Here is a 26,439-nt window from a genome sequence, read left to right as displayed (position 1 = left end):
CTCTAACATCTAAAGAACAGGAGAACCCTGGCAGGTCGCCATTAGATCCCACGTTTGGAAGACCCCATTTATGAGTGAAGTTGAAAGGCCTCCAGACTCAGCTCCCACTCTTCTGGGTCCAGAAGAGTCCTGCTGAGAAAGTCCACCTGCATGTTTCTCCTGACCTGCAATATGGGCTCCTGATAGCAACTGAAGATTCTGTTCCACTCACGGGAAGAGCAGGCTAGACTCTGCTGAAATTCCTTGGCTCCTGGTGCTTCCCTGATTACTCACATATGGTATTGTCAGAGAACTCACAGCCGTTCTCCTGAACCTGCAGCATCAACCTGATCAAGGTTCACTTACCCTGAGCTGCATGCAATGCGCTCTCTAATCCGTTAAGCCATTCATAGTCACCACAATCCAGTAGGCATCTCAGACTGATCTCCGGAACAGATGAGAAGGCACAGGCCACCTATAGAGATTCTACCCACTTGCGTGGGCAAGGCAAGACGGACTCTTATATCTTGCAACCGGGGAGGCCTGCAATTGTCTTCATGAGCCCTGGCCCAGGAAAGAAGATCTAGCATCACTGCCATTGGAGAAACTGCAGATAGCCCCACATACATAATGCCTGAGAATCAAACAGTGCCCCCAAATACTGCAGGAACTAGGCAGGTTGGATGTTGCTCTTGGCAAAATTGATGACCCAATCCAAACTTTCTAAGACCCGAACCACTCGGCGAGATGTTTGAATGGCTTCCCATGGGACTTTACCCGAATCAGCTAGTTGTCCAGGTATGAATGGACCGTAACACCGTTGCACCTTAAGAAGGCCACCACAACCACTATGACTTTGGTAAAGATCTGTAGCCAGCCCAAATGGTAGCACACTTGGAATTGAAAATGGTCCTGCAGAGTGCAGAAAAAACTGATCCTGTAATCAGACTGGATGTTAACATAGGCCTCCGACAAATCTATTGAGCACAGGTCCTCTCCCTGCAAGAACAGTCCAAAGCATTTCCATCTGAAAATGGGTGACATGCAAACAGCGGTTCGCCCCTTTGAGATCTAGGATTGGGTAAAAGATTCCATCCTTTTTAGGCACCATGAAATAGTTCGAGTAGTGGCCAGTGCCTTGTTTCTGAGGCAGATACCGGGACCACTGCCTGCAACAACCACAATTTCAGAATGGTCTCCCAGACCGCTCACTGTTTTGACCAGAGAGGAACAGGGAGAAATCAAAGGTATCTGGTACCGGATGCAACAGGTCCAGAGAATACCCTGATTGGATTAGGTTTAGTACCCACTGATCTGAGGTTAATTGGGCACACTCCTGTTAAAAGCCCTGCAAGCGGCTACCTACAGAAGTCACCAGCGAGTGAACCCGCAACTCATTATGGGGCTCTCCTTGACCCTGAGGCAGAACCCGTCTGATCTAGGCTTCTTAAAGCCATAGAAGGACTGACTCCTGCCCCTGGAGGGCTGAAAATCAAAAGGCAAAGAGGAATAATACTGCCTTCCCAGCCTATAACATCTATAATTCAGGAACTGGATTCTAGATGTTATAGGCTCTGTAAAAAGTATAGCCCTTGTCCTCTGGGATAAGATTCTGCTTTGGATCCCCCAAATTATTCATCAACCGATCCAGATTGTCTCTGAACAGCAGCCTACTCTTAAAGGGCAGCTCATCCAGGTGCTTTTCAGACCAAGGATCAGCCACCCAAGTTGCACAGCCAAAGAAGCCTACGAACTGTCACAGACCGTGAATAAACAAATCATCATATAATGCATCCACCAAAAAGGCTGCGGTTGACTCCATGCGGGCCACCTCATCACTCTAAAGAAGCTGTTTAATCCAATGCAGGAGAGCCTGCACCACCAGAGCTGAAAAAGATACAAATCTGGACCAACATAGCCACTGAAGTGAACAGATTCTTTAAGGGGAGCTCCATCTTCCTATCTTGAGGATCCTTCAAAGATGTAATCCCCTCCTTAGGGATGGTAGCATTCCTCATCACCGCCATTAAGGTGCCTACTTTAGAAAACTGAAAAAGCTACTGGAGAGGATACAGCTTCTGTAACAGCCTGACCCCTCTGCGCGCAGCCTCCAGAGCTTCCCATTCAGCTAACATCTCCTCAACTTCAGGGTGAATAGGAAAGGCCCAAGTAACTTTATAATAATGGAGTCCAGACCAAGGTCTATTCCATCTTAAGATCAATTCAAAGACATGTGACCACTTGCTCAAAGAGGCCTCCAATCTCAGCCCTATGAAAAAGCCTAATTAATCATCCTCCAGACCCAGCAGGAGCTCACCCTCTTCCAGGGAACAGAACTGTCCACATCCGGCTGACCCTCAGAAGCTTACTGGACATTTTCCCAAGGCATTCCTAAGGCTTCAAGAGCACCCCTAGGTTTTTCAGAAGGGATATACAGAACTACAGATGGGGGAACGGGTTGTGCAAAAATCCAGATGTAAAAAGTAAAAGAAATGGTGAAAAATCTCTTGAGCTTTCCCGGGATAACACAACAAGCGGGCCTGACCAGAGTGCAACAGGTTCCAAACACAGAGGAAGGTTATCTATCCCCTCAGCAACCACAGAAAGGAGAAACACCCAGCCTGTGACAAACATGGCGTTCCCACCAAAATGCCACTGGCAGAAGTGCTTGCATCCTTCCCCCTGCTAGCCATGTCTGCCCGGTGGAAGAAACGACTCCAGTATCAACAGAGACAGACCATGAGGTTTCTCCAGGGATTTCTTCCGAAAGCACACAGAGGCTCTTTTCAGACACGGTACATCTGACACTACATATGCTGTACTCCGATCTGTCCATGGGCTCCCGGCATCTCAGCAATACAGGGCTCCAGCGGCACTGTCAGACAGAGGGCACCCTGCGCACACTCCTTGCAAAGCAGAAACTTGGCTTTACCCTAAACATAGTACTCAGAAGCCTCGCTGTGTGGCCCAGCCTAATTTCTCTCCCCACAGAGCCTTGGCGATAAATCCCCCCCACTGGTACTCATTGCAATCCGGTGATGACTTTCTCCACAGTAGGTATCTTAATCTTGCTCATCACCCTTTTTTGTTTTTAAACAGATTGTGAGCAGAGGGAGGAGACCAGAGGAACTGCTAGTCACTGGTAGAGTGAGGCATCTCTGAAGAAAAAAACACCTCACTTTTTTTTTTTTTAAATCAGAAAACTCCTTCCTCCTTCCAAGCTCTATCTAGTCCCCACTGGGACTAGGAGCTGGTAGATAGGGCTCACTGATGATCAGAGCCAGTGGCCTGGCCCTGCAGAAGTAAAGATCCAACATTGAGCAACTGCACCACTAGGTCCTACCGCTGGCGGCAGAAAATTAATTTTTTCCAGTACTGCACCATTTAAGTGGTAGTGATGTCATCAGGCTGGAAAAACAGTGTTCTCTGCCTCCATTTGCTGGTAGGGGGGAACAACCCACGGGTGTAGCTGGACGACATGGAAATCCAGTTTTGTGTTTTTCCATCTACACCAATAATTGCCTATACCCGTGGAAGAAACAAAATATTCTGTAGTCAGGTCATTTTTTTTCTTTAAGCTGATGTTCTTTCAGGGTATGTTCCTTGTAGCAAGTGTATGTACTGTGCACAAAGCACAACAGGAATAGCATGGCAAAATACTTTATCGGGAAGGATGGTCAAATTTTTAATGAGCTACAGATTGTACAATGATGTATTTCATCATTTGCCCATGTAAAAAAGTATATGTAGGTAGAACTAAAAGGAAAGTATGGAATTGCATGGCAGAACACAGGAGTTGCATTACAAGAAAGAAAATCCAAACCCCAATAGTATCACACTGTTTGGAAATGGGGAATACTTTTGATTTGCGATGGGGTGTTCTGGAACAAAATTTCATTTTCACTTCGGGGAGATGATCAGCAGTCCCAGCTCAGTTTTAGGGATCAATTTTGGATTTTTAATTTGAACACTATTGCACCACAAGAGTTAAACCTTGAAGTATTATTTAAACATTGAAATAGTTATGGTTTTGATTTTTCTGCCAACTTAGGGATATATTATGTTTATATTGATATAAGCTTCCAGGTGAATTTGGCACCAAATGTGCAAAAACGCTGTCCCTAAGTTTTATCAACCATGTCCTGCTGTTTAATACTTTTTTATACCGACATTCATGATACAGATATCGTATCGGTTTACAAGAAACAGGGGGTAATAAGATTAACCTTAACCAGCAAAAGAGGATGTACAAGCAAAACAAAATTACAAAGAACAGGGGTAATGGAACTGGGGTGATGGAAGAAAACAAAAGTACAGAGAGAACTCAATATCTAGTTACAAAAACAGCGAATGCGTGTACTTAATAGGCCTTAGTATCAGGTTTGTGGCATGGCTGATGTAGGCCTTGGTCAAGGGAAGGCTTGTTGAAACCTGGTCTTGGCTCAGGAGGGCTATTACCACCCTGCCTGAGGGGAAAAGGATTGAGCTTCTGTGATCTGCAACCAGTTAAGTAGAATCTACAGTTGCCCAAAGGCTTGTTGAAACAACCATGTCTTAAGTTTTTTTCTGAAAGTTGGTAAGCAAGGTTCCTGTCTGAGGGGATGGCATTCCAGATGGTCGGTCCCGCTGTTGAAAAGGCCCGTTCCCTGGTGGTTGACAGATGGGTGGATTTAGTGGGAGGGGCATGTAAGGAACCTTTGTATGCTTCCCTGATAGGTCTTGAGGAAGTGTGGAGTTTGAGAGGGATTTGCAGGTCGATAGAGACCTGGTGGGGAATAGATTTATGAATGATAGTAAGGGATTTGTGAAGGATTCTGAAGCTTATTGGAAGCCAATGCAAATCTCTGAGGATGAGTGTGATGTGATTTCTTCTGTTGATGTTTGTTAGGATCCTAGCAGCTGCGTTTTGGAGCATCTGAAGGGGTTTAGTAGAGGAAGCTGGGAGACCAAGCAGAATAGCGTTGCAATAATCTACTTTGGAGAACAGAATGGCCTGGAGAACAGATCTGAAGTCGTGAAAGTGCAGAAGAGATTTGAGTCTTTTTAGCACCTGTAGTTTATAGAAGCAGTCCTTGGTTGTTTGGTGGGTGAACTTCTTCAGGCTCAGATGGTTGTCAATTATTACTCCAAGATCTTGTTTGTGTGATCAGTGTTTTGGAACCATGTGTTGGGACAGTATGCTGGGGCATAGATGGGTATTACTGCATTCCGGTGATATGAGTAGGAGTTCTATCTTGGCAGAGTTAAGTACTAGGTTTAGGCTGGTGAGGAGGAGGTTTATGGCTTGGAGGCAGCTATCCCAGAACTTAAGTGATTTTGTAAGGGATTCAGTTATAGGGATCAGAATTTGTACGTCATCGGCGTATAGTGTTTCAGTTTTAAGTTTGTAAGCAATTGGCAGAGGGGAAGAAGGCAAATGTTGAAGAGGGTGGGAGATAGGGAGGAGCCCTGAGGAACTCCATGTGAAGAGTTAATGCGTGGGGACTCTTTATTGTTGACTTTATAGCCTCTACTGCTGAGAAAGGAGTCGAACCCATCTGAGTGCTGTTCCTGTTATTCCAATTTCTGCTAGTTGGTTTAGTAGGATGGCATGGTTCACTGTGTCGAAGGCTGCAGAGATATCGAGGAGCACTAGTAGGAAGGAATGCCCCTTGTCCATGTCCATGATGAGGTGGTCTGTGAGGGAAATAAGTAGGGTTTCTGTGCTTAGCGATTTGCGGAATCCGTATTGCGTAGAGTGGAGTATTTTGTGATCTTCAAGATACGCCGAGAGCTGAGCATTTACTATTTTTTCCATGATCTTAGCGACAAAGGGCAGGTTGGAAATAGGGCGGAAATTGTTAGGGTCCCTAGGGTCCAGGTTCGTTTTTTTAAGAAGGGGTTTGAGAGTGGCAGGTTTTAGCGCATCTGGGAAAATTCCTTGTGAAAGGGAGCAGTTTATGATATCAGCCAAATATTTAGAGATAGTGTCCGGCCCCAATAGGAGTAGTTTAGTCGGGATTTGGTCGAACGGATGATTAGACTGTTTCATTCTCTTAAGTATGGTTTCAATCTCCATAGCGGAGGTGGATTCAAATGAGGCTCCTGTATTTGACAACGCGGATGAACTGGTTTAATGGTTTTGCATTGTCTCCTATATGATACTAAGATATGTTTTATTATAGAAATAGCATTTACATCTTGCAGAGAACAATCATTTGTATAGATATCATTGAACAACATTTTGACTGAAGAATACAATGATTCTCCCTGATGAAGATGCTTCTTCAAGACACTAACCCATGTTGAGGCTCTTCACTATAGCTACAGTGGGATATACAGCATAAACAGTAAAGTATGAAAAGATAAGTACTTGATTCTAAAAATTGCAAAGAAAATTTTTTTTCAAGAACATTGACAGCTGACCTATGATTACAAATAAGGCTATGAAGGCTGCTTTAAGCTGGTAAAGCCTATTATGATGGAGATACTTTAAAACAAAAAAGTTTTAAAATAGTTAAAGATGGGAGGAAATCTATTGGGTTGACCAACAAAATATTGTTACTCACTGATCTCTATTTTGCTTCGACCCCATAAAACTGCTTGTTAATGGAAAATATTTAAGAAAGACTATCCCCTATGGAAGCACCCTCCTGTAGAGATTGTGCATCATATGCCACCACTAAAGAACAATCAATGAGCATTCCTTTTTTTACTTAATGTATTCGCACTGAAAAACCCCTCATACTAGTTTCATAAAAATAGCTGCTATATTCATTCATTGGAACACCATCACATATAAGCAAGTTTGCTTACTGTAAACAGTGTTTTCCATAGATAGTAGATGAATTAGCCATGCTGCCTGGACGTCCTTCAGGGATGGCTGGGCGGAGCTTAACCAAGCTGACAGAGCTTTGCTATGTGTGAGGCTGTGTCCCCTTTCCCATGTGGCGCCATCTTCTCCTCAGTGTTTCCAAAGCATGTCTGCAAAGCGTAAAGTGAAGACTATCCCGGGAGCCGGGTGGGTCAGCATGGCTAATTCATCCTGCTATTTATGGAAAACACAGTTTACGATAAGCAAATGTAAATGTGAAGAGAATTAAAAATAAAATAATTAATTTGAAGTGGCTGTATAAGTGCCAGTGATGCCTGCATTGAGTAAAGTGCTTGGGAACCATAGCAACAGGTATACAGGGAAGTTATTACCTTAACAGAGCACTGGTCATCTGCTCACTGTAACAAAGTTTAAAATAATGGTACAAATTATAGCCAAGTTGCTATTTTGTTTGGAAAATTGGTATAATTGGGAATGCATTTAAATTAGTTAATACGTTTCCTTTTTACTAGTCTCTTGAACCAAGGGTTGTTTTTTTTTAAGATTTCTGTTAATTACTAATGTATCCCAAGTAAACACTTTTCTTTTTATGACATCAGCAATATTCTTTTAGTTTTCTCTGCATGACAGTTGGTCAGTTAGGGGTTGAGCTGGGAAAGGTGACAGAGAGCGTGCGCTGCTGAGCTCTGTTATTTAGGCCTTTATACTGTGTAAAACACCTTAAAAAACATTTAAGAAACACTAATTAGGAGTGAATGAGAATGAATGAGAGGGATTATTAATGATTATTTGCCTGCCAAAGGTAAGGAAAGTACTTTAGTGAGATTAAAAATAAAACAGCTGAAACGCGGATATTTTCTCAGCTTTCATAGTTAGCTGAATGAAAGAAAATTGTGAAACTGATTGTGTGATGTGATATAATTACACTGAAGTTAAAGCCCTACTAGAAGCAGACAAATATTGCTGTTTATATATATTTTGCTGATAGGGGTGACTGCTGCTGAATTCCAAAGGGAAATTAAAAGCACTTTCAGCAGAAGGGCAAAAGGATTTTCATTTTGGGCTTCAAAACTTATTTTCAAAACCTCATTTCCATTTAAATACAGTTATCTGAGAACTGTTTGAGGAAAGAGTGACAATAGATATAAGGATCTCATGTGTTATAACTAATTTAAAGAGTGAGATCTTAAAACACATTCATTTATTCTTATCCACCTTTCCTAGTTGTAGACAAGGAACTGAATTAGCTTTTATTTTGAAGCTAGTAACATGAAAGAAAGTAAAAAATTAACAGTCTCAGGGAGACATGTTCTTTTATTGATTTCTTAAAGTCAGAATAGTAGGAAATAGCTCCAGGGATGACGTGGTCAAGCTCCAGAGACGACGTGGTCAAGCATAAATCCAGAAAGAACTATAGCCTTCAAAACGTTTCATCTTTGTTCAAAAACCACATGATGCCCACAAGTCATCGTGGGCATCAAAGATAAGTGCACCAACGAATACACATGTAAAAGTATTAAAGACTTTAAAAAAACAAACATTTAAATAGTTAATAGTGCAGTAAATATTTTATAAGAGACAGAATTTGAAATATAGTTATAGTTATCTGAAATGTTTGGAATATTTTAAAACCTGGTACCAAAGTTAAAATATATTTGTGTCATAATTCATGTTTATATTTGTTTTCCCAGTAAACCATATTCTCTATTGCCAGTTTAATAAATTTAACTTTAATAATATCAAGTGTCAAAATAATTAATTTTTCTTTTATTGGTGAAACTTCATTGAGGAAAATTGTAAACTGTTAACTTATAACAACTTTAATTAAGGAAACACCAAAGCCTGAACCACACAGCTACCTATGTGACCGTGCATAAAAACAGTTTATAGTTTCCGAAGTGGTTTACACAAACTTGCTTTTTTCCTGCAGATAAGCAGGCTGAATTAGCCATGCTAACCGGTAGTCCCCAGCTGAAGGTTGTGAGTGGAGCATGAAGGAGTCCCTACGAAAACCTGGGCACGTTTAAAAGGCTGAGTCCAACAGGATGCGCTCAACCTGGTCCAGGGTAGTGGACAGTCTCTTTGTGGTCCCTAACTGGAGTATGGATCTGCCCATCACTGCAACCACAACAGCTTACTGGTCTATGAGAAGTGAACATATGTAGGCAAGATCACATAGCTGCTTTGCTGGGCTATTGATGCTGCCATCACTCTGACTTGATGTGCTTTAGGTAAACTGGCCAGAGTCTCTGATATTTTACTGTAACAGTACTGAATGCATTGCAAAATCCAAGTTGAGAGGGTTCTCTTAGAGACCACTAGACCTGGAGCATTTGGGTTGAAGGAAATGAACAGTATGAGGCTCTAAGTTTCAAGTGTGTTCTCAGTGTTTAGTATGCCAAGGCTTGCTTGCAGTCTAGCATGTGGAGCCATCTCTCCCCCTCATTTTTGTGTGGTTTCGGGAAGAAGGTTGGCAGGGTGATGGTTTGGTTTATGTGAAAAACAGACCACCTTGGGCAAAAATGAAGGGTGGGTCTATAAGGTCACCTTGTTGTGATGAAATTCCAGGTATGGTGAGTAGTGAACCAGAGGCTGTAGTTCAGACTCTTCTTGCAGAGGGGGTCAGGACGACTAAGAACAGCACCTTCCAAGAGAGATACCTCAGGTGAGTAGACTCCAGAAGTTCGAAGGGCAGAAGTGTCAGCTGTTCTAGAACTAGGTTAAGATAGCATAGGACCGGTGGTTTGTGCACTGGTGTTCGGAGATGTAGAATGCCCTTCATGAAACAGGAGACCAGGGGATGACTGGATATCAATAGTCCATGGTGGGGGTGATAAGCAGCAATCACGCTGACATGAACCCTCACCGAAGCAGTCACCAGTCCCGCCCGATAAAGAGGGTGGAGATACTCAAAAAGTCGTTCTGGGGAGAAGGGTGTCTATGCCCTTGGCATCACACCAAGCTGTACATATCAGCCATTTTCCCCAACAGTTACAAATGCTGGAGAACTTCCAGGATGGCAACAGTACGTTCTGGACTTCTGAAGACAGGTCCAGGTGATTTAATACTGTCCTTTCAACCTCCAAGCTGTGAGGTGCAGGGAGGAGTGCAACAGGTGAAGCAAGGTGCCTTTGTCCTGTGACAGTAGATTCGCACTGTGGCCCAGCGAAATGGGCAGTTCGGCGGAGAGATGTACAAGATAGGCATATCATGGTTGTCTGGGCCATGCTGAAGCAATTAGAATGAGGTTGGCAATGTCCACTATACACTTCTGTACGGTTCTCAAAATGAGTTGTATCAGGGGATAAGCGTCGAGAAGTCCTCCCGTCCATGATATGAGAAATACGTCTAGTGCTAGACGTTTCTGACCGGGGTATACTGAACAGAATATGCCTGCACCTTCCTGTTGTCCTCCATTTCAAAGATGCATGGGAAGCCCCAGATTCGGAAGAGAGACTCCGCTATGTCCTGGCAAAGTTCCCACTCGTGCAGGTGGAAGATCCTGTTTAACTTGTCAGCTCTGGAGTTTTCCACTCGGGGTAGGTAGGTCACCTGCAGGATGATAGAGCACTCCTCTGCCCACTCTAGAATGTGCACTGGTTCCCCGCACAACATCCAGGAACCTGACTCTCCTTCCTTGTTTATGTAGAACATCACAAACTGATTTGTCCGTGTGGACCATGATGGTTCTCCCTCGCAGGACCTCTTAAACATTCGTACTGCATTGCCTATTGCTCAGAGTTCCAGAAGGTTTATCTACTAGACACTCTCCCAGCGGGACCAGAGTCCCTTCGTACATACATGATGCAAGTGGTAACCCCCCACAGCCTGTGCTTTAGGCATCCGTGGTCAGGATCAGCTGATAAACCAGGGGGGCAAAGCGATGCCCCCATGGAGAGGTATGCAGGGAGTAGCCACCAGTTGAAGTCTATTTTCATGTTGGGGGTCAGACACACACGCCGGGATAGTGGTTGTGAGAACTGTGTCCACTGAGACTTGAGTCCCCACTGCAGATGTCGTATGTGTAAATGCATGCGGGGCACCACGTTGATGGCTGCCACCATGTGACCCGGGAGGGTCACGAGATGTCGGGCCAAAGTGCGAGTACAGTAATCTGAATGGCCAGGGTGCACAGCACATGGGCCTTGTCCACTGGAAGGAATGCTTGTCCTTGAGCTGTAGTTATGTGGGTGCCGATAAACTGGAGGTTCTGCATTGTTTGAAGGGTGGACTTTTCCCAATTGATTATTAATCCAAGGCCTTCCAGGCACTGAAATGTAGTCCGTAGGTTGCTCTGCAGGGTGTTGGGTCAGGGTGCCTCCAGCAACCAGTTGTCGAGATATGGGAACAATTGGATTCCCTGCTTCCTGAGGTGGGCCACTGCTAATCGCTAGACATTTGAAGACTCTCAGGGGAGACAAGAGACCAAAAGGGAAGAACCTTGTATTGATACAATTGTGTTGACTGTTGACCTGAAAGCACTGGTACTGCCAGGGATATGCGAGTAAGCATGCATGAGGTCCAGCAAGCACATCCAATTGTTGGGCTGCAGGAAGGGAAGGATGGACTTGAGAAACGTCATCTTGAATTTCTCCTTCTCGAGAAATTTGTTGAGAGCTTTGAGGTCCAAGATGGGGCATAGCCTTCCTGATGTTTTGGGAATGAGGAAGTATTGGGAGTAGAATCCCTGGATTTAACTTTGATCTGGGAATCCAGATTGAATGCTGTTGAAGCAGTGTAGAGACTTCCTCTTGCAACCAGCGAAGGTTCCCCAAGGTGAACTGATGCTGGTACTCTGTGAGGGGAGAGCGGTGTGGTCTTGAAATGGAGGGAATAGCCCTCCTTGACAATGGAGGGGACCCAATGGTCGAGAGGTGATAGCTTCCCAGGAGTGGTAGAAATGGGAGATCCTCCCCCCCTACTGTAGCGGTAAAAGCGGCCCTCACGTCTCTAAAAATCCTGTTGGAGTTTTGTGCTGTTGGGTGGCGGCAGGCGTTGCTGTCTTTGGCTCCTTTGCCTGCCTCAGGTCTGCTGCTGCTGTGGTGGCTGAGGTCTTTCCAGAGGACGGGCAGTACCCTGAATATGGCTTATAAGGTGATCTCTGGAAGTAGGCCTTCCTGTACGCTGGATAGTACTACTTTGACACTTGTTCCGCCAGGGACACCGTGACAATATTACAATGTTTTGTTCCTTCAGCTGTGCCACCATCTCAAATAGGTTGTCCAGGAGACAAAAGAGGTCTGCCAACTTCTTGTGAATGTCTTCACAAATGGCACTGGCCCTAAGCCACGCCATTCAACAGGCGGCAATGCCTCCTGCCATGGTACGAGCTGATGTCTCAAAGGCCTCATAGATCGTACGTAGCAAGTGCCTTAGACCTTCTTCCAGGACATGGAACTGTTGCGACAGGGCCTCCTGCTGTGGGGTAGTGGCAACAAAGGGCTTGAGGGACTGAAGGCACTGAAAGGTATTGGGCAATATAAAATTGATGCTGTTGGATTTTGTCATTCAGCATCCCCACCTGGAATGCACATCTTCCTAAGTCATCCAGGTATTTTGAGTCAAGCCCTGGAGGGAACTGGAATGGAGGCGTGATATTTTGGCTCTTTTCATAGCCAATTCTACAACTACGGATGCATGTGGTAACTAGACTGTGCAGTAGAATGGAGATTGCCTCATCCTGAACTTGGCCTCTCGCAAAACGGAGCTTACCAGCCCTGAGAACGGAGACTCCCAAGCCTTTGTCATAATTGCATCCAGAACAGCATGTGAAGGCAAGGCTGTTGGCTTGGCTGGTGTTTCAAATATCTTTAGGATCCCTAAGACCTCTGCATGGGGGTATGGCACCTTCTATGTTTCGATATTCAATTTGGTGCCCACCTGCTCCATGAACTTGGAATGTGTCAGGTCTTCTGAAGGGGAAGCTGGCTCTGGCTGCCCTTCCAGAGGGTCTGATGGGTAACCCAAAGAACCCAGGGACGTGGGTGGACAGAGAAAGTGCCCTAGAGCTGGGCTGCCGGATCGGCAGTCAGGGTTGACATCCTCCTGCAGAAGCAAAGGTGGTCTACCCGGAGGGGAGTATTCCTGTGGAAGAGGGCAAGACATGCCGCTGCCTTGATCCTCCACTGAGGAGAGGAACTGGAATAGTATCTTTGAAATCTGGGACATCGCTTGAGAGGCTAACATCCCTCGCCCCTGCACAGGTGACGAGTCCTCCCCCGGAGGCTTTCTGGGGGGTACTGCTGCCAGAAGGATATCTGAATCAGGACCCTGGGGCCACATCTTTACATGTTCTGTTGAAACAGATGGTCTGATACGCTTCTGGAGAGGCTCTTGCAGGCGTGGTGCCGATCTTTTGTGCCTGGAGATCGAGGAAAGATCCGAGTAGACTTGGTCTGAGGAGTGAGAAGAGCTCGTGGACCCTAAGATGGACACCTACTCCTCATCGAAGATGAGATTTAAGACAGGGAGTATGGCCCCATGCGGCTCTGCTGATGGAGTCGAATCCTTGGACGATTCTGGGTCCCGGAGGTGTGCAGGTGTCCTTTGCGTCGAGTTGTGACGTGCCTGCGTTAATGTTCTAGCTGATGCACCGTATCAAGTTGAGTCTGACAGTTTATGCCGATGTGCCAATGCGTCAAGACCTCCTTGTGCTTTGGTTTCAATGCATACACGGCGTGTCCTTGATGCGCTGGTGCTTTGTGCCAAGCAACACATTGGGGTGGCACAACGTACCGAGCGAGTGTGTCAGTGGTTCTGCGCCAGATGCAGGGCGTCGTGGTTGATGGGTCATTGCGATTCCTGATGATTTCTGTGCTGATTGGGGACACTGTGGGTTGAGTTTTTTTGCTCCCTGGGCCTTGCCGCTTCTTCGGGGGGCCCATGGAGGAGGCTCTTTTTGACTTCTTGGGGTGGTCCAGCCAGGGCCCTGGGAAGGACAGGTACTTAAGAGCTGGGGACATAGGACCCCGAATTATCCTCCGAGCCTGGTGATCTTGGCAGGGTGTTGTCGTTCAGCCTGGGGGGACATGTAGCCGCAATCCCAACATGTAGATTGGTCGTGGTCCAGCCTGAGGCACAAGTAGCAGTAATTGTGTCCGTCCGTCACAGACATTATTTGCTGCACTGGCAAAATTTGAACCCTGGCAGCTGCAGTGATCCCAAACTTTCGCTTCTCGAAAAAAAAATGAACAAAAAAAAAAAACAACGATCTCTGAGGAGAGAGAGCTCTGTGTGCAGCATGGAAGACGACTGAGAAATGGCGCCACATGGGAAAGGATGCTCAGCCTCACACAGAGGAAAGCTCTGTCAGCTTAGTTAAGAGGTGCCCAGCCATCCCGGAAGGGCGTCCCAGACAGCATGGCTAATTAAGCCTGCTTATCTGTGGGAAACTTTCATGAGTAATGTAACAAAAAAAAAAGTTGAAATCATAAAACGTGACAGATGAGGATCTTAAGGCTTATCTAGTCTGCTCAATTTACTTCTAATTAAAGTTGATCTCATTTTCTCCCTCACTTCTTTGCAACTAGAGATCTTGTAGCATAATCGAAGGCTGCAGATAAGAATCAACTGGCCCACTCAGTCTAACCAGTTGTCCTACTTTCTGGTTTTCCACCTCCTTGATTAGATACATATATAAAAATTCCTATTCTTAAATCAACACTATCAGGCCAATACAGTACAGTGCACACTGTTAACCCGCGATTGGACGTGCGTTTGACGCGCTAGCTTTACCCCTTATTCAGTAAGGGGTAATAGCGCATCGAAAATGCGCGTCCAACCCCCCCAAACCTAATATTTATTTTATTATTTTATTTGCAGTTTTAATATACTGACATTTGTTTAGTAACTTCACATCGGTTCACAGAGAACGTAAAATTGCAACCGTGCTAAAGAACATAGGGTTAGCAATGGAGCATTACAGTTGACACATTAACTAAGGGGAGAAGGGCAGGGGAAGAAAAGAGCATAAATATATGAAATATATGAAAATAACTGAGCGTAAACGGGTTTAAATAAGATAAGAAACAAAAGATACAAATTAGATTACAATGTGAAGCAACTTAATTACATAATGCAATATCATGTATCTTATATACAAATTTAAAAATGGTTGCTAGAACAAATGGAGAGTAGCTGTTAGAACATTGCTAGGTCGTGAATAACTAGGGGTAGGGTCAAGATCTTATGTGAATTTTAATGTGGAAGACGTGGGAGTGCATGTTATGTGAAAATGTATAAATTAGGTATATGCTTGTAGGAATAGCCATGCTTTGAGTTTTTGCTTGAATTTTATTGGGCAGGTTTCTCGACGCAATTCTGGTGTCATGTTGTTCCAACAGATAGGCCCAGCTATGGTAATCGCATGTTTCTTAGTTGACTCAAGAGTGAACGTTTTATGAGAGGGGGTGTGTAGGGTTGCAGCATGTGTTCTGGCGGGTCTAGAGTGCTTGTGGAAGTGTATATCATTATTGAGCCATGTCATGTTGTCAGTATGTAGGGTTTTGTGAATTAAAGATAAAGTCTTGAACATGATTCTCTGTGCAATAGGGAGCCAGTGTAGGTCTCTGAGTATGGGAGTGATATGCTCCGATCTTTTTGTATTGGTGAGTATGTGTGCTGCTGAATTTTGAAGCATTTGCAAAGGCAGTATGGTAGTTTTGGGGAGGCCCAGGAGGAGGGCATTACAACAATCTATTTTTGAAAAGATGAGTGATTGCAGTACTGTGCGGATATCATTTGATATAGTAGTGGTCTGAGTTTTTTTAGGGTATGTAATTTGAAGTAACCATCTTTAATAGTATTGTTGATGTGCTTTTTAAAGTTAAGGTGGTTGTCTAATGTGACTCCAAGGTTTCTAACATTATTTGTGATAGAGGAGTGAGTGGTGTGTGAGTGGTAGTAAGCATGGTTTTGCAGTTCTGGGGGGTAATGATCATAAGCTCTGTTATCAGGATTGATGGCAAGTTTGATGTTTGTAAGTAGTTTGCTAATAGCATTGAGGGCGTCGTTGAGGGAGTCAGTGATAGGAATGATGATTTGAACATCATCGGCATAGATGAAGTATAGGAGGCCAAGTCCAGATAGGAGGTGACAAAGTGGAAGAATGTATATATTAAAGAGGGTAGAGGAGAGGGCAGATCCTTGTGGTACTCCGTGGTTTATGTCATATGGCTGAGATTCATGGTTTTCAAAATTAACTCTATATTGCCAACCATGCAAGTAGGCTTCAAACCATTGCAGGGGGGTATCAGTTATACCGATTTCCTGGAGCAGAGTGATGAGGATGTTGTGGTTAATAGTGTCGAAGGCTGTGGAGATGTCAAGCATGGCTAGTAGGTGGGACTGCCCTTTGTCGAATCCAGTTATGGTGTTGGTGAGAGAGATGAGTAGAGTTTCTGTGCTCATAAATTTGCGAAATCCATAGTGGGGGTGAAAGAAGTTCATATTTTTCTAGGTGATCAGTGAGCTGTGTATTTACAATTTTTTCGAGAATTTTAGCGAGGAAAGGAAGGTTGGAGATGGGTCGGTAGTTGGTTAGGTCGGAGGCATCAGCATTAGCTTTTTTTTGTATAGGTTTGTTGATAGCTTGTTTGAGTGTAGTGGGGATTTCTCCAGAGGCTAGTGAACAATTGATAATTTTAGCAATTGGCAGTGCTATAATTTCTGGAATAGAAAGAAGGTGTTTAGTGGGTATGGTGTCACTAAAGTGTGTGGCAGGTTTCATTTTTTTTATGGTATTCAGAATCTCAAGGGAGGTGGTGGGTTCAAAGGAATTGAAGGTTGCAAGAGAGAGTTGTGGGTTGGTTCTGGTGGGGGGATTATTGCTAGGAAACTGAGCCATGATTTTAGCTATTTTCTCATGGAAGAAAGTGGCCAATTTCTCACTTTTGATATGAGCATCTTTGCTAGAGGAAGGGGTGGTATTGGTTTTAGTCATTTGTGCTACATATGTGAAGAGAGCATTTGCATTAAATTGAAGGTCGTGTATTTTTTTAGCATGGTAGTTCTTTGCATTGAGGGTTTGGTCACGATATATGCGTAGGTAGCTCTGTATGAATTACATTTTGTGAGAGAGGGGTTATTACGCCAGTCTCTCTCTAATTTTCTGAGGGTGCGTTTCAAAGTTTTGAGTTCAGGAGTGTACCATGGTTTTTGTTGTGTTTTGCAGTGGCAGATTGTTTTTGAGCGTAAAGGGCAAATATCATTGGCAATATTCCCGGTGAGAGAGTATCATGATGTTATTGCTGAACTGATGTCTGATAGGTCAAGGTTATGCAGTTCTTTAATGAGTGCATTGGTAAGTTCATCAATGGAACATGCTTTACGTATCTGTATAGTGTTAGGCTCTGAGAGCTGAGATGGGGCAGTTTGTTGCAGGGTGAGAATAGTGTGCAGGAGGTGGTGATCTGACCATGGGACGGCTGTGCTAGTGGGGTCGGTCGCTCGCCCACTCTCCTGCGATTTTTACTGTATCGGCCTGTATGTCTTTAACCTAGCCTCTCAACCCTGTTCCTACCACTGCCTTCTATATTCATCCAAAGCTTTTTTTGAATTGTTCCTTTTTGCCTCCATCATCTACACTGAGAAGACATTCTAAGCATCCATTATCCTATTTAGTAATATTTTCTAATCTCATAACCTGAGTTTATATCTTGAAGCTTTAGAATGTAACCGCTTGTTCTAAAACCTCCTTTCTACTGAGAAAGTAAATTTCTTTTACATCATTTATCTGAAGCTCTCTTGTATCCTCTGAACCATCCCCTTCCCACCAGGTTTCTCTTCTAGGTTAGTCTAGTTTATGCATATGTAGTTCCTTAAATCTCATCTCAGAGCTTTGGAGATATACAATTGTTCTTTTTTATTTTTATTTTTTTTAAATAAAAAAAATGGTATATAGCTGCTTTGCGAGGATCTCTCTATAAAGCAGAATAAATGCATTCTTGGACCTGAACTGTTATATAACCACTGGCATAAGTTATTTTCTGTACTGATTTTCATACATTAGCACTATCTTTGGGTTATGTCATTTTTTGGAAAATAGCATTTGGAACTGTAGTTAAAGCCAATCATGATTCTACCAAATTTGTAATGCTAGGTGCTGAGTGTTCATAAATATAAATAAAATAAGTCTGGTAGTTCTTTAAAAATATACAGAATCTGTGTTTATAACCTTACTACCTACTCTATATTTTTTTCTTTGGTTTAAGCCTATTAAGGCTTGAATTTATGCTTTCCTAGCAAGACAAGTGTAAGTGTTTTTGGATGCTGTTTCAAATTTCTTGAAAGAAAAAAAAGAACAAAAAGGTTACCTAATAATATCATAACTTGCAAAATCCCATTGGTACAATCCTAAAGCTGAACTACACACAATGTATTTCCCATCAAAATGCAGTCTAGGTTGCAAAGAGATGCTTCGATCTTCCGATACATACAAGGTTTTTAAACATTTGCAGTTTATCTCTCTTCCGATTGGCCAGATCTAGTGGGGGGGAAAAAATAAAAAAAATACACCAAATATGAACTTTTATGGGACTTTTTATATTGAATGAAATGAAACTAGATTAATTACATTAATGGTTACCAATATCTTGCACACTATGGGCCACATCTTTCCTATAAAATCAAAATAGAAAAATCTTACATCAGGCCCTTTATTTTATAAATTAAGAACAGAAAATAGACAACAGTTAACATATATAGCAAAGAGATGACAACGTGAAATTCAAAGCATAGCTGTTACTTTAAAAGTGAAAAGTTTTTCATAGTGAAGTATTTAAATATCTATATTTAACTGTTACACAATGCTCATCCAAGGAGAAATTACTACTTACCTGTTAATTTCCTTTCCTCTAAGGAAAGCAAGTCAATTTACACAAGTAAGTTATGCACCTCTACCAGCAGATGGAGATGGAGTAAAAGCTAACATCATGGACATGTAGACCCGCTCTAACATCAGCCCACCAGTATTCTTTGGAAAAGTGAAACTGGATATACGAGAACATGATTGTTAACAGTCAACCAGTCATGTTTCCACCCAATCAGGAACTCAAGAGCTCAGCCAAAAGCATTAACATGCACTCATCTCAGGAGCTGGTTTTGTCACTTACCAGTCCTTCAATGAATGAACAGAACAGTCTGCATCTTCCACAAGAAGAGACAAATGAAAAGCAAGAGGGCAGCAGAGGGTGGGTTATGGGTTGACCTGCCTTCCTTAGAGGAAAGGAAATTATCAGGTAAGTAGTAATTTCTCCTTCTTCTGCACTCAGGCAGGTCAATCCACCCAAGTAGGATGTATCAAAGCTACTCCCAAACAGGGAAGCAGGCTGCCCACGGTGCAGACAACACCGCACACATGAAAGATGCACCCTTTGGAGCCCATCAAGTGACAATGCTTGGGAAAGTGTGCAAGGAACATCCTTTCCCTGCCCAGAAATAACCAACTCTCCACCGGAGCTTTAGCAGAATGTGCCCTAAGTTACTTAGAGAAAAATCTCAGCATTCAAACTATAGCTTTTATCTCCACTATGAAGCATAAACAATCAACCCAACTACCTTATCCGATGCCACTTGTCACCCAAGATATGCAAAAAATGAGACCCACTCATCACTAACCCCCTCAAGCATGGGAAGGGGAATAGACAGAATCAACAAACTCACGAAACCACAGTCAGCAAGAAGAAAGGCACAGCCTTAAACTGTACCTCCCCTGGAGTCATGCATAAGCCAGTTTATGGCAAGAAGATCTCACAGCTCTGAAACCCAACATGCTGAAAGATTGCCACGAGAAAAAAAAACTGCCTGCAAAGGAACGTCCACACAGTGGCCAAAAGTTGGGACTCGCCAAAGTCAAGACCAGATTAAGGTTCTGTAGTGGCACCAGTAGCCGCAAGGGAGGCTGAAAATGGTTAACTCCCTTCATGAAACAGGACACCTCAAGTTCAGCAAAGACTCACCCTCTGTCACAAGCGAGAGTTGCTACCTGAACCTTCAGAATGGTAAAGACTAAACCTCTAAGCCACCTAACAGCAAGAAATTCCAAAAGGAAAGAAATTTCTTCCTAAAGGAGCGAGGACCCCATTCCTCATCCCAGGCCTGGAAGGTCTCAGATTCTAACATAAGCCAGAGAGACTGAACAATCTGTAGCCCGGAGCAAAGTGGAAAATCATTGCAGAACAACCACCACATTTCAGCAGCAAAACCCTCTCAAGGGCCAAACCATAAGGCAAAAAACAATCCTGATCATTAAGTGGAAGAGTCTCCAGAGCAGTGGTTCTCAACTGGTGTGTCACGACACACCAGTGTGTCGCCAAGAACACGCAGGTGTGTTGCCACAATCCCGGTCCCCCGCTGACCCAGCTGCTTCCCGGTCCTCCTCCGCCCGGGCTTAAAATGCTGTCAGCCAGGGCGGAACGCGGCAGAACAGGTGGAATCAGCGGCACCGGCATGGTCTCTTCTTCCCGACCCCCCCCCCCCCCGGAAGAGGAAGTGGTGAACAGCGGGTGCGTGCGCGGGAAGAAGAGACCACGCTAGTGTGGTCAGCGTCGGCCCGAAGAACAGAAGAGGAATGAGCAGCGCAGCTCAGAGAAAAATGAAGAACGTCAACCCCCGCGGCTGATGGGACTCCTTGCTCCACACAAGGGCTGAAAATGAGGGAGGATAGGGTTGGGAGGAGGCTGCTGCTGCCGCTAGTTCCGGGGAGGGAGGGAAGGAGAGAGAGTGAATGAGCAAGTAAGCATGTGTGTTTGAGATCCTGTGTGTGTATGTGTGTGAGTGAGATAGCATGTATTTTTTATTTATTTATTTAAATTCTTTTTTTTATACCGAAGTATAGCTGAGTGCCTTCACTCCAGTTTACATTGTAACAAATTCATACAAGAAACAAAGTTTTAACTTATAACGTAAGTACAGAAAAATATAAATATAACAACTCAGCAGAGGCAGAGTATAACATGTTAGCAGTATACAATTTACATCTTAATTTAGAAGATATTTATTACAGAAGTATTAGAGTTCAAGATGAGGATTGAGGTTATACGAATCAGTCTGTGAATGATTGTCTAAACAACCATGTTTTTAATTCTTTTTTGAAAGTTTTGGAATCTCGGATAGAACTTAGATAGTTTGGAATAGAGTTCCATTCTATGGGTCCTGCTATCGAGAAGGCTCTATTTCTAGTAGCGGATAGTTTCGCAGATGACAGGGGGGGGGGGAATGATTAGTTGTAATTTTTCAGTAGACCTTGAAGAACGGGGTGATTTGTGAATTGCGATCATATTATCTAGAGAGGAATTCTTGTCTTTGTAAATTTCATTTCTTTGTGAGATTGGTAGCCAATGAAGGTTTTTTAATGTTGAAGAGATATGATCAAACTTCCTTTTGCCAGAGAGCACGCGTGCTGCGGCATTCTGCAGTAATTGTAGCGGTTTTAGAGTAGTTTGAGGAAGCCCTAGGAAAATTGCGTTGCAATAATCTAGGCTTGAGAAAATGAGGGTTTGTAGAATCGTTCTAAAGTCGTTCGGGTACAGTAGGGGTTTGATATGTTTGAGAATCTGTAGTTTATGAAAGCCTTCTCTCGTTTTTATTGCTATACAGTTTTTAAAGCTCAGATCATTATCTAACCAGATACCGAGGTCCTTTATTGGATTCTTCATTTGAATGTTGGAGTTGTCAATTTGAATGTTGGGTATTTGAGAAGATTGAACTGATATGTTTCTTTTTATTAGTATCCATTCGGTTTTGTTCATATTTAGACAAAGTTTTAGTTGGTTCAAAAAACTTTTGATTGATTTGAGGTAATTTACTGTGAGGCTTATGGCTTCTTCGATGGTAGCTGTTATAGGGATTAGTAGTTGGATATCGTCGGCATATAGAAAGAAGGTGATTCCAAGATTAGAAATGAAGTGACACAGTGGTAGAAGATAAATATTGAAGAGGGTGGCAGATAGAGCAGATCCTTGCGGAACTCCTGTTTCAAGGGGGTAGGGATCAGATGAGGAGTTATTAAAGGTGACTTTGAAAAACCTGTCTTTTAGAAATGAAGTGAACCAATCAAGGGTATTTCCAGATAGGCCTATGTTGGCAAGGCTTGATATTAGTATACTGTGATCTACTATAACAAAGGCAGCAGATAGATCAAGCATAATTAATAGGTGATTCAGTTTGTTGTCAAAGCTTCTTGTTAATTTGTTAGTTAAGTTTATTAGAAGGGTTTCAGTGCTGCGGTTCTTCCTGAAGCCATGTTGTGCGGGGTGGAGTATGTTGTTTTCAAGGTGTTCATTTAGTTGAAGCAGCGCAGCTTTCTCAGTCAGTTTGGCAAGTAAAGGGAGGTTGGAGATTGGACGATAATTATTCAGATCTTTGGGGTCTAGATTCTTTCTTAGGGACAGGAGTAATAATCGCAGTTTTCAAGTTTTTTGGGAGAAAGCCCTCTTCGAGTGACTTGTTTACAATTGCGACTAGCGTAGGAGAGATGATGTGTGATATTTCCTTTAGAATTCGGGTAGGAATAGTATCAAGCTCATGTCGAGCTGGGTTAATTTTTTGAAGCATCTTATCTAGTGCAATGCTGGAAATTGGTTCGAATTTCGACCAGGTAGTTGTTGATGAAGTATTGTGGGGTGCGTTAAAAAAAAGGAGTGTTTTTAAAAGATACTGTGATTTTGTCGATTTTGTTTTTAAAGAATTTTGCAAGGTCCTGACTTAGATTATTAGTATCGGAGGTTGGTTTGCAAATTTTGTTGCTTTCTATTAGGTTTTTTACAATGTTGAAGAGGAAATTTGATTTATTTGTAGCGTTTTTGATCTTTAGACTATAGTATTCACGCTTGGCGTTTAGGATTTTTTTCTTGTATTCTGCGAGTTTCGAGCGATATCGTTGAAGGGTTACCGTACTTGGCATTTGGATTTGCGCCATTCTTTTTCCAATTTTCTGAGATTAGATTTCAAATTAGAAAGTTCAGAGTTGAACCAGGGATTGTTTTTTGCTCTCTTATGTTTTATAAGTTTTGTCTTCTCTGGATTTATGTTATTTGCAGTTTGTTTTGTAAGATGAAACCAGGATTTGGTAGCATTATGGATGTTGGATAAATCTAGATTTGAGAGTTGTTTTCCCAATTCTTGTTTGAGAGAGTTGAAGGGGGGTCTATATTTGAAAGATAATGGCGTGTTGTAATCAGACATATTGGATGTGTTTACTTGAGCATTGCATTTAATCAGAAAGTGATCAGACCAAGGAACAGGTTTAATAGATGTTATGGGATTATAAAAGTAATGGTTTGTGAAAATTAGATCTAGGGTGTTACCAGCTTTGTGAGTGGGGTTGTTTATAATTTGGTTCAAGTTAAGCCTGGAAAGCATGTCAAGAAGCGTTTGATAATTTTGGGATCTAGGTGAAGTATTGGTATGGAGGTTGAAGTCTCCAAGTATGATGGAAGGTTTTTTTTACGTTGAATGTATGTGAAGGATTGAGAGCCTGTATATGTGAAAGAGAGTATGTGTGCGATTGAGAGTCTGCCTGTGAGAAAGAGAGCGAGCATGAATGTAAGTTTACGATTGGGAACCTGTATGTGTAAGTTTGTGTGAAAGAGTATGTGTGTATGATTGAGATCCTGTGTGTGTGAGAGAGATCATGTGTATGTATGATTAAGAGCCTGTGTGTATAAGTAAGAGAGAGCATGTGTCTGTGTGTGATTGAGAGCTGGTTTAGGTGAGAGCATGTGAGTATGTGTGTGATTGAAAACTGGTTTAGGAGAGGGAGCATCTGAGTATGTGACTGAGAGCCTTGTGTAAATGAGAGAAAGAGAGAGCATGTTTGTAAGCATGTGAATGAGAGTCTGTGTGTGAGAGAAAAAGACAGCATGTATGTGGGTGATTGAAAGCCTGTGTGTGTAAGCGTGAAAAGATAGACAGCATGTGTGTAAATGTGTAATTAAGAGCCTATAAGTGAGAGAAAAAGCATGTGTATATGTGAGTGACTAAGAGCATGTGTGTATAGGTATGTAATTGAGAGCCAGTGTGAGAGAGAGCACTGGTATGTGACCGAGAGAGAGGGAAAAGTTCCAAGCAAAGCACCTCTCCTCCTGCTAATTCAAAACAAACTCAGGACACCTGGATATCAAATGTTCCCAGGTATGTAGAGCAAAAAAATGTTTGTATCCTTATTTTTCATTACTGGGTCTTTGTGTCTGCTATTTTGAAATATTTTATTGGTATCTAGAAATTTTTTATATGAGTTTTTAATTATTGGATATTCCATTCATCAGCTGTTTCGAAATAATCTGTTCTTTTTGTTAGTATGGTTTACTGCTACTGATTTTATATTTCTTGATTTGTTTTATAAGGATGGGTGATGTTTCTTTTTTCCTTTATTACACTGCATACAGAGACCCTAGCTTGTTGCAGTTTCCATTTCAGTTTTTGTCTGCATGTTTCTATGCTTTATGGTCTCTTTATTCTTTGTTAGGTGAGGGTCAGCACATGTGATTCAGGTATGGTTTTCTGCTGGCGTGTAGTTTCTGTGTAGGGCTCTATAGCAGCCTGACTTGGTCCGTTTTCCTTTTTTTTTTTATATTTAAGGTTTTTTATTGAACCAACAAGCATGTACATTCCAAAGATTGAATGCAATTGTACACTGAGTATGCACTCGTAACTGGAATAAACAAAGCATGTACAGTCCAAGTGTTGTATGCAATTATTAACTGATTATGCACTTGTAAATTGAAGAAACAAAGGGAACAGCCGGGCCCGGATATGAGAAAGAGTAACACAGTTCTAAATAGTCCATACCGGCGTTCCCCACCCACAGACTACGCATGGTTTGGTCCGTTTTCCTAATAGGAGATGTATTGGTGTCTTAAGGCCTGGTGTAATATTTTCAGTGTTGCCTTTTCTTTGGTAAAGTGGTTACTGTTTAAGTGCTGAAAATTGGTGCTGTTTTGGTGTGGGATGTTTACTATTTAAGCAATTTCTGTTCAGACAGAATACATATCTTTTCCTTGTCTCATTTTAAACAATAAAAATAATTACCGGACCTTTACTTTTTATTTCCGCCGTGAATTGTAATGAGCAGTGTCACACATGTGAGCGTGGCCTGTCAGGTGTGTCACGATGGGAAAAAGGTTGAGAACCACTGCTGTAGAGCAACCGATCTGTCCTGTCACCAGCAGCCTCTGTAGATCACCAAACACGACCTCCAGAGCCAATCTGTAGATATCAGAAGTTTGAATAGCAATCTTGTGAAAGATGCGATCTATCTATATTCCTGGTGGGAAGGCTTATATTATTCTACCCTGCAGCCACAGCTGAAGAGGAGCCTGAAATTTTGCATTCTCTGACTGCAGTTTTACGGTACTTGAGATCCGACAACCTCAACATGCCAACATGAGTGCAAAGGCTTCTATTCCGCCTAGATGAATGGTATAGACCAGATGCTTGGTGAAACACAAACATGCCAGTCAGAGTACATGAACTCCCAATTCCTGATAGGGAGGACCATAACTCAGCAGGTTCACATCTGCTATGAGAACCTTGCAGCCTGGTGTCTCCAGGGAAATCCCCTCCCCCGAGATGACCTGCCTGTAGTCACCACTGAAACTGGAACCTCACTGGCAGGAGCAAGTGAAATCACACAATGCACTCCTGCAACCATAGATGCCACCGGGAAAGCAACATGTGCTGAAGTGGCCGCAAGCGCGCCTACTGACCAATGACAATGTCCAAAGTGGCTGCCACTGATCCCAGGAACTGAACAATGAACTCCCGACTGCGACGCCCCACACCAGCCAACATGCCAAAATTCTCCAGTATCTGAGACAACTGTAAATAGTCTAGACACATGCCTCCTTTGCGCAGAGATGCCAGTACTACCATCATGACCTTGTAGAAGGTTCATGTGCACAACCACCAGCCTGAAGGACAATGCTTGAAAACGATGACGTCTCAGAACGGCCAAGCTCAGGAAATGCTGATGTTCCTGGCAAATGCATAAACATGCCTCAGTCATTAATGAAGATGTGAGAAACTTCTCTAATACATAGTTTTCCTCTGAAAGGAGTCAAACACAAATGATGCTCAACTTCCTTAAGAATGATAGAAAAAGGCAGATAGTAGCCTGCAATTTTCTTTTTGTGTGAGATCTCACAACAAGCATGATGGCCTTAAAGTCCAACAGCACTCTGTTCAGCAGAGAGATCATAGAGGCATCTGGAAAATTCCAGAGCATAGCCATCCCTTATGTTGAAGACCTAGTGTTACGACTAATCTGGACCCACCTCTGAGCCAGTAGGTGAGTCTTCAGACCTTCTTGATGAAGATCGAGGAACTCCAGTACCAGAGGATGTCTCAGAAATGAAAACCCTAAAAGGGTAACCTTGTGAAATTGGACCTGGAGAGCACAGCCACAGCTAGCATGTAGCCGCAATCACTGAAGCCACCTGTCTAGCAGTCATCCGCACCATGTCACAGCCCGCATCGACTAAGAATGCAGTGCTTCGGGTTCAGTACTGAGCTGCCATCTAGAGAGATGCAACTAGTCCGCACAACCAGGGAGCAACAGGATACAATCTGCAAATGCATCACCATGGTCGTAAGATCTGCCTAAGGATAGTCTCAAACCTATCCTGAGCATCGTGTAGAAAACCCTCATT

At 43.0% G+C, this 26,439-nt stretch overlaps 1 protein-coding gene across 3 annotated transcripts in view; it reads right to left on the bottom strand.

Moving 5' to 3' along the window:
• The window catches only part of FBXW2 (F-box and WD repeat domain containing 2), an 86,331-nt gene that overhangs the window by 7,645 nt on the left and 52,247 nt on the right, over positions 1-26,439 (bottom strand). For 2 of the 3 annotated variants that reach the window (XM_029611843.1, XM_029611845.1), the window contains exon 6: positions 18,106-18,275. In XM_029611843.1, coding sequence (XP_029467703.1) covers positions 18,106-18,275 — 170 coding nt within the window. The remainder of the gene's footprint in view (positions 1-18,105; positions 18,276-26,439) is intronic. The other variant, XM_029611844.1, reaches the window with a different exon arrangement.

This window comes from Rhinatrema bivittatum, chromosome 8 (genome assembly GCF_901001135.1).
Source record: "Rhinatrema bivittatum chromosome 8, aRhiBiv1.1, whole genome shotgun sequence".
In the NCBI taxonomy this organism is placed as follows: domain Eukaryota; kingdom Metazoa; phylum Chordata; class Amphibia; order Gymnophiona; family Rhinatrematidae; genus Rhinatrema; species Rhinatrema bivittatum.
The sequence above is the reverse complement of the archived record's forward strand: the minus strand, read 5'-3'. Positions and strand labels throughout refer to the sequence as shown.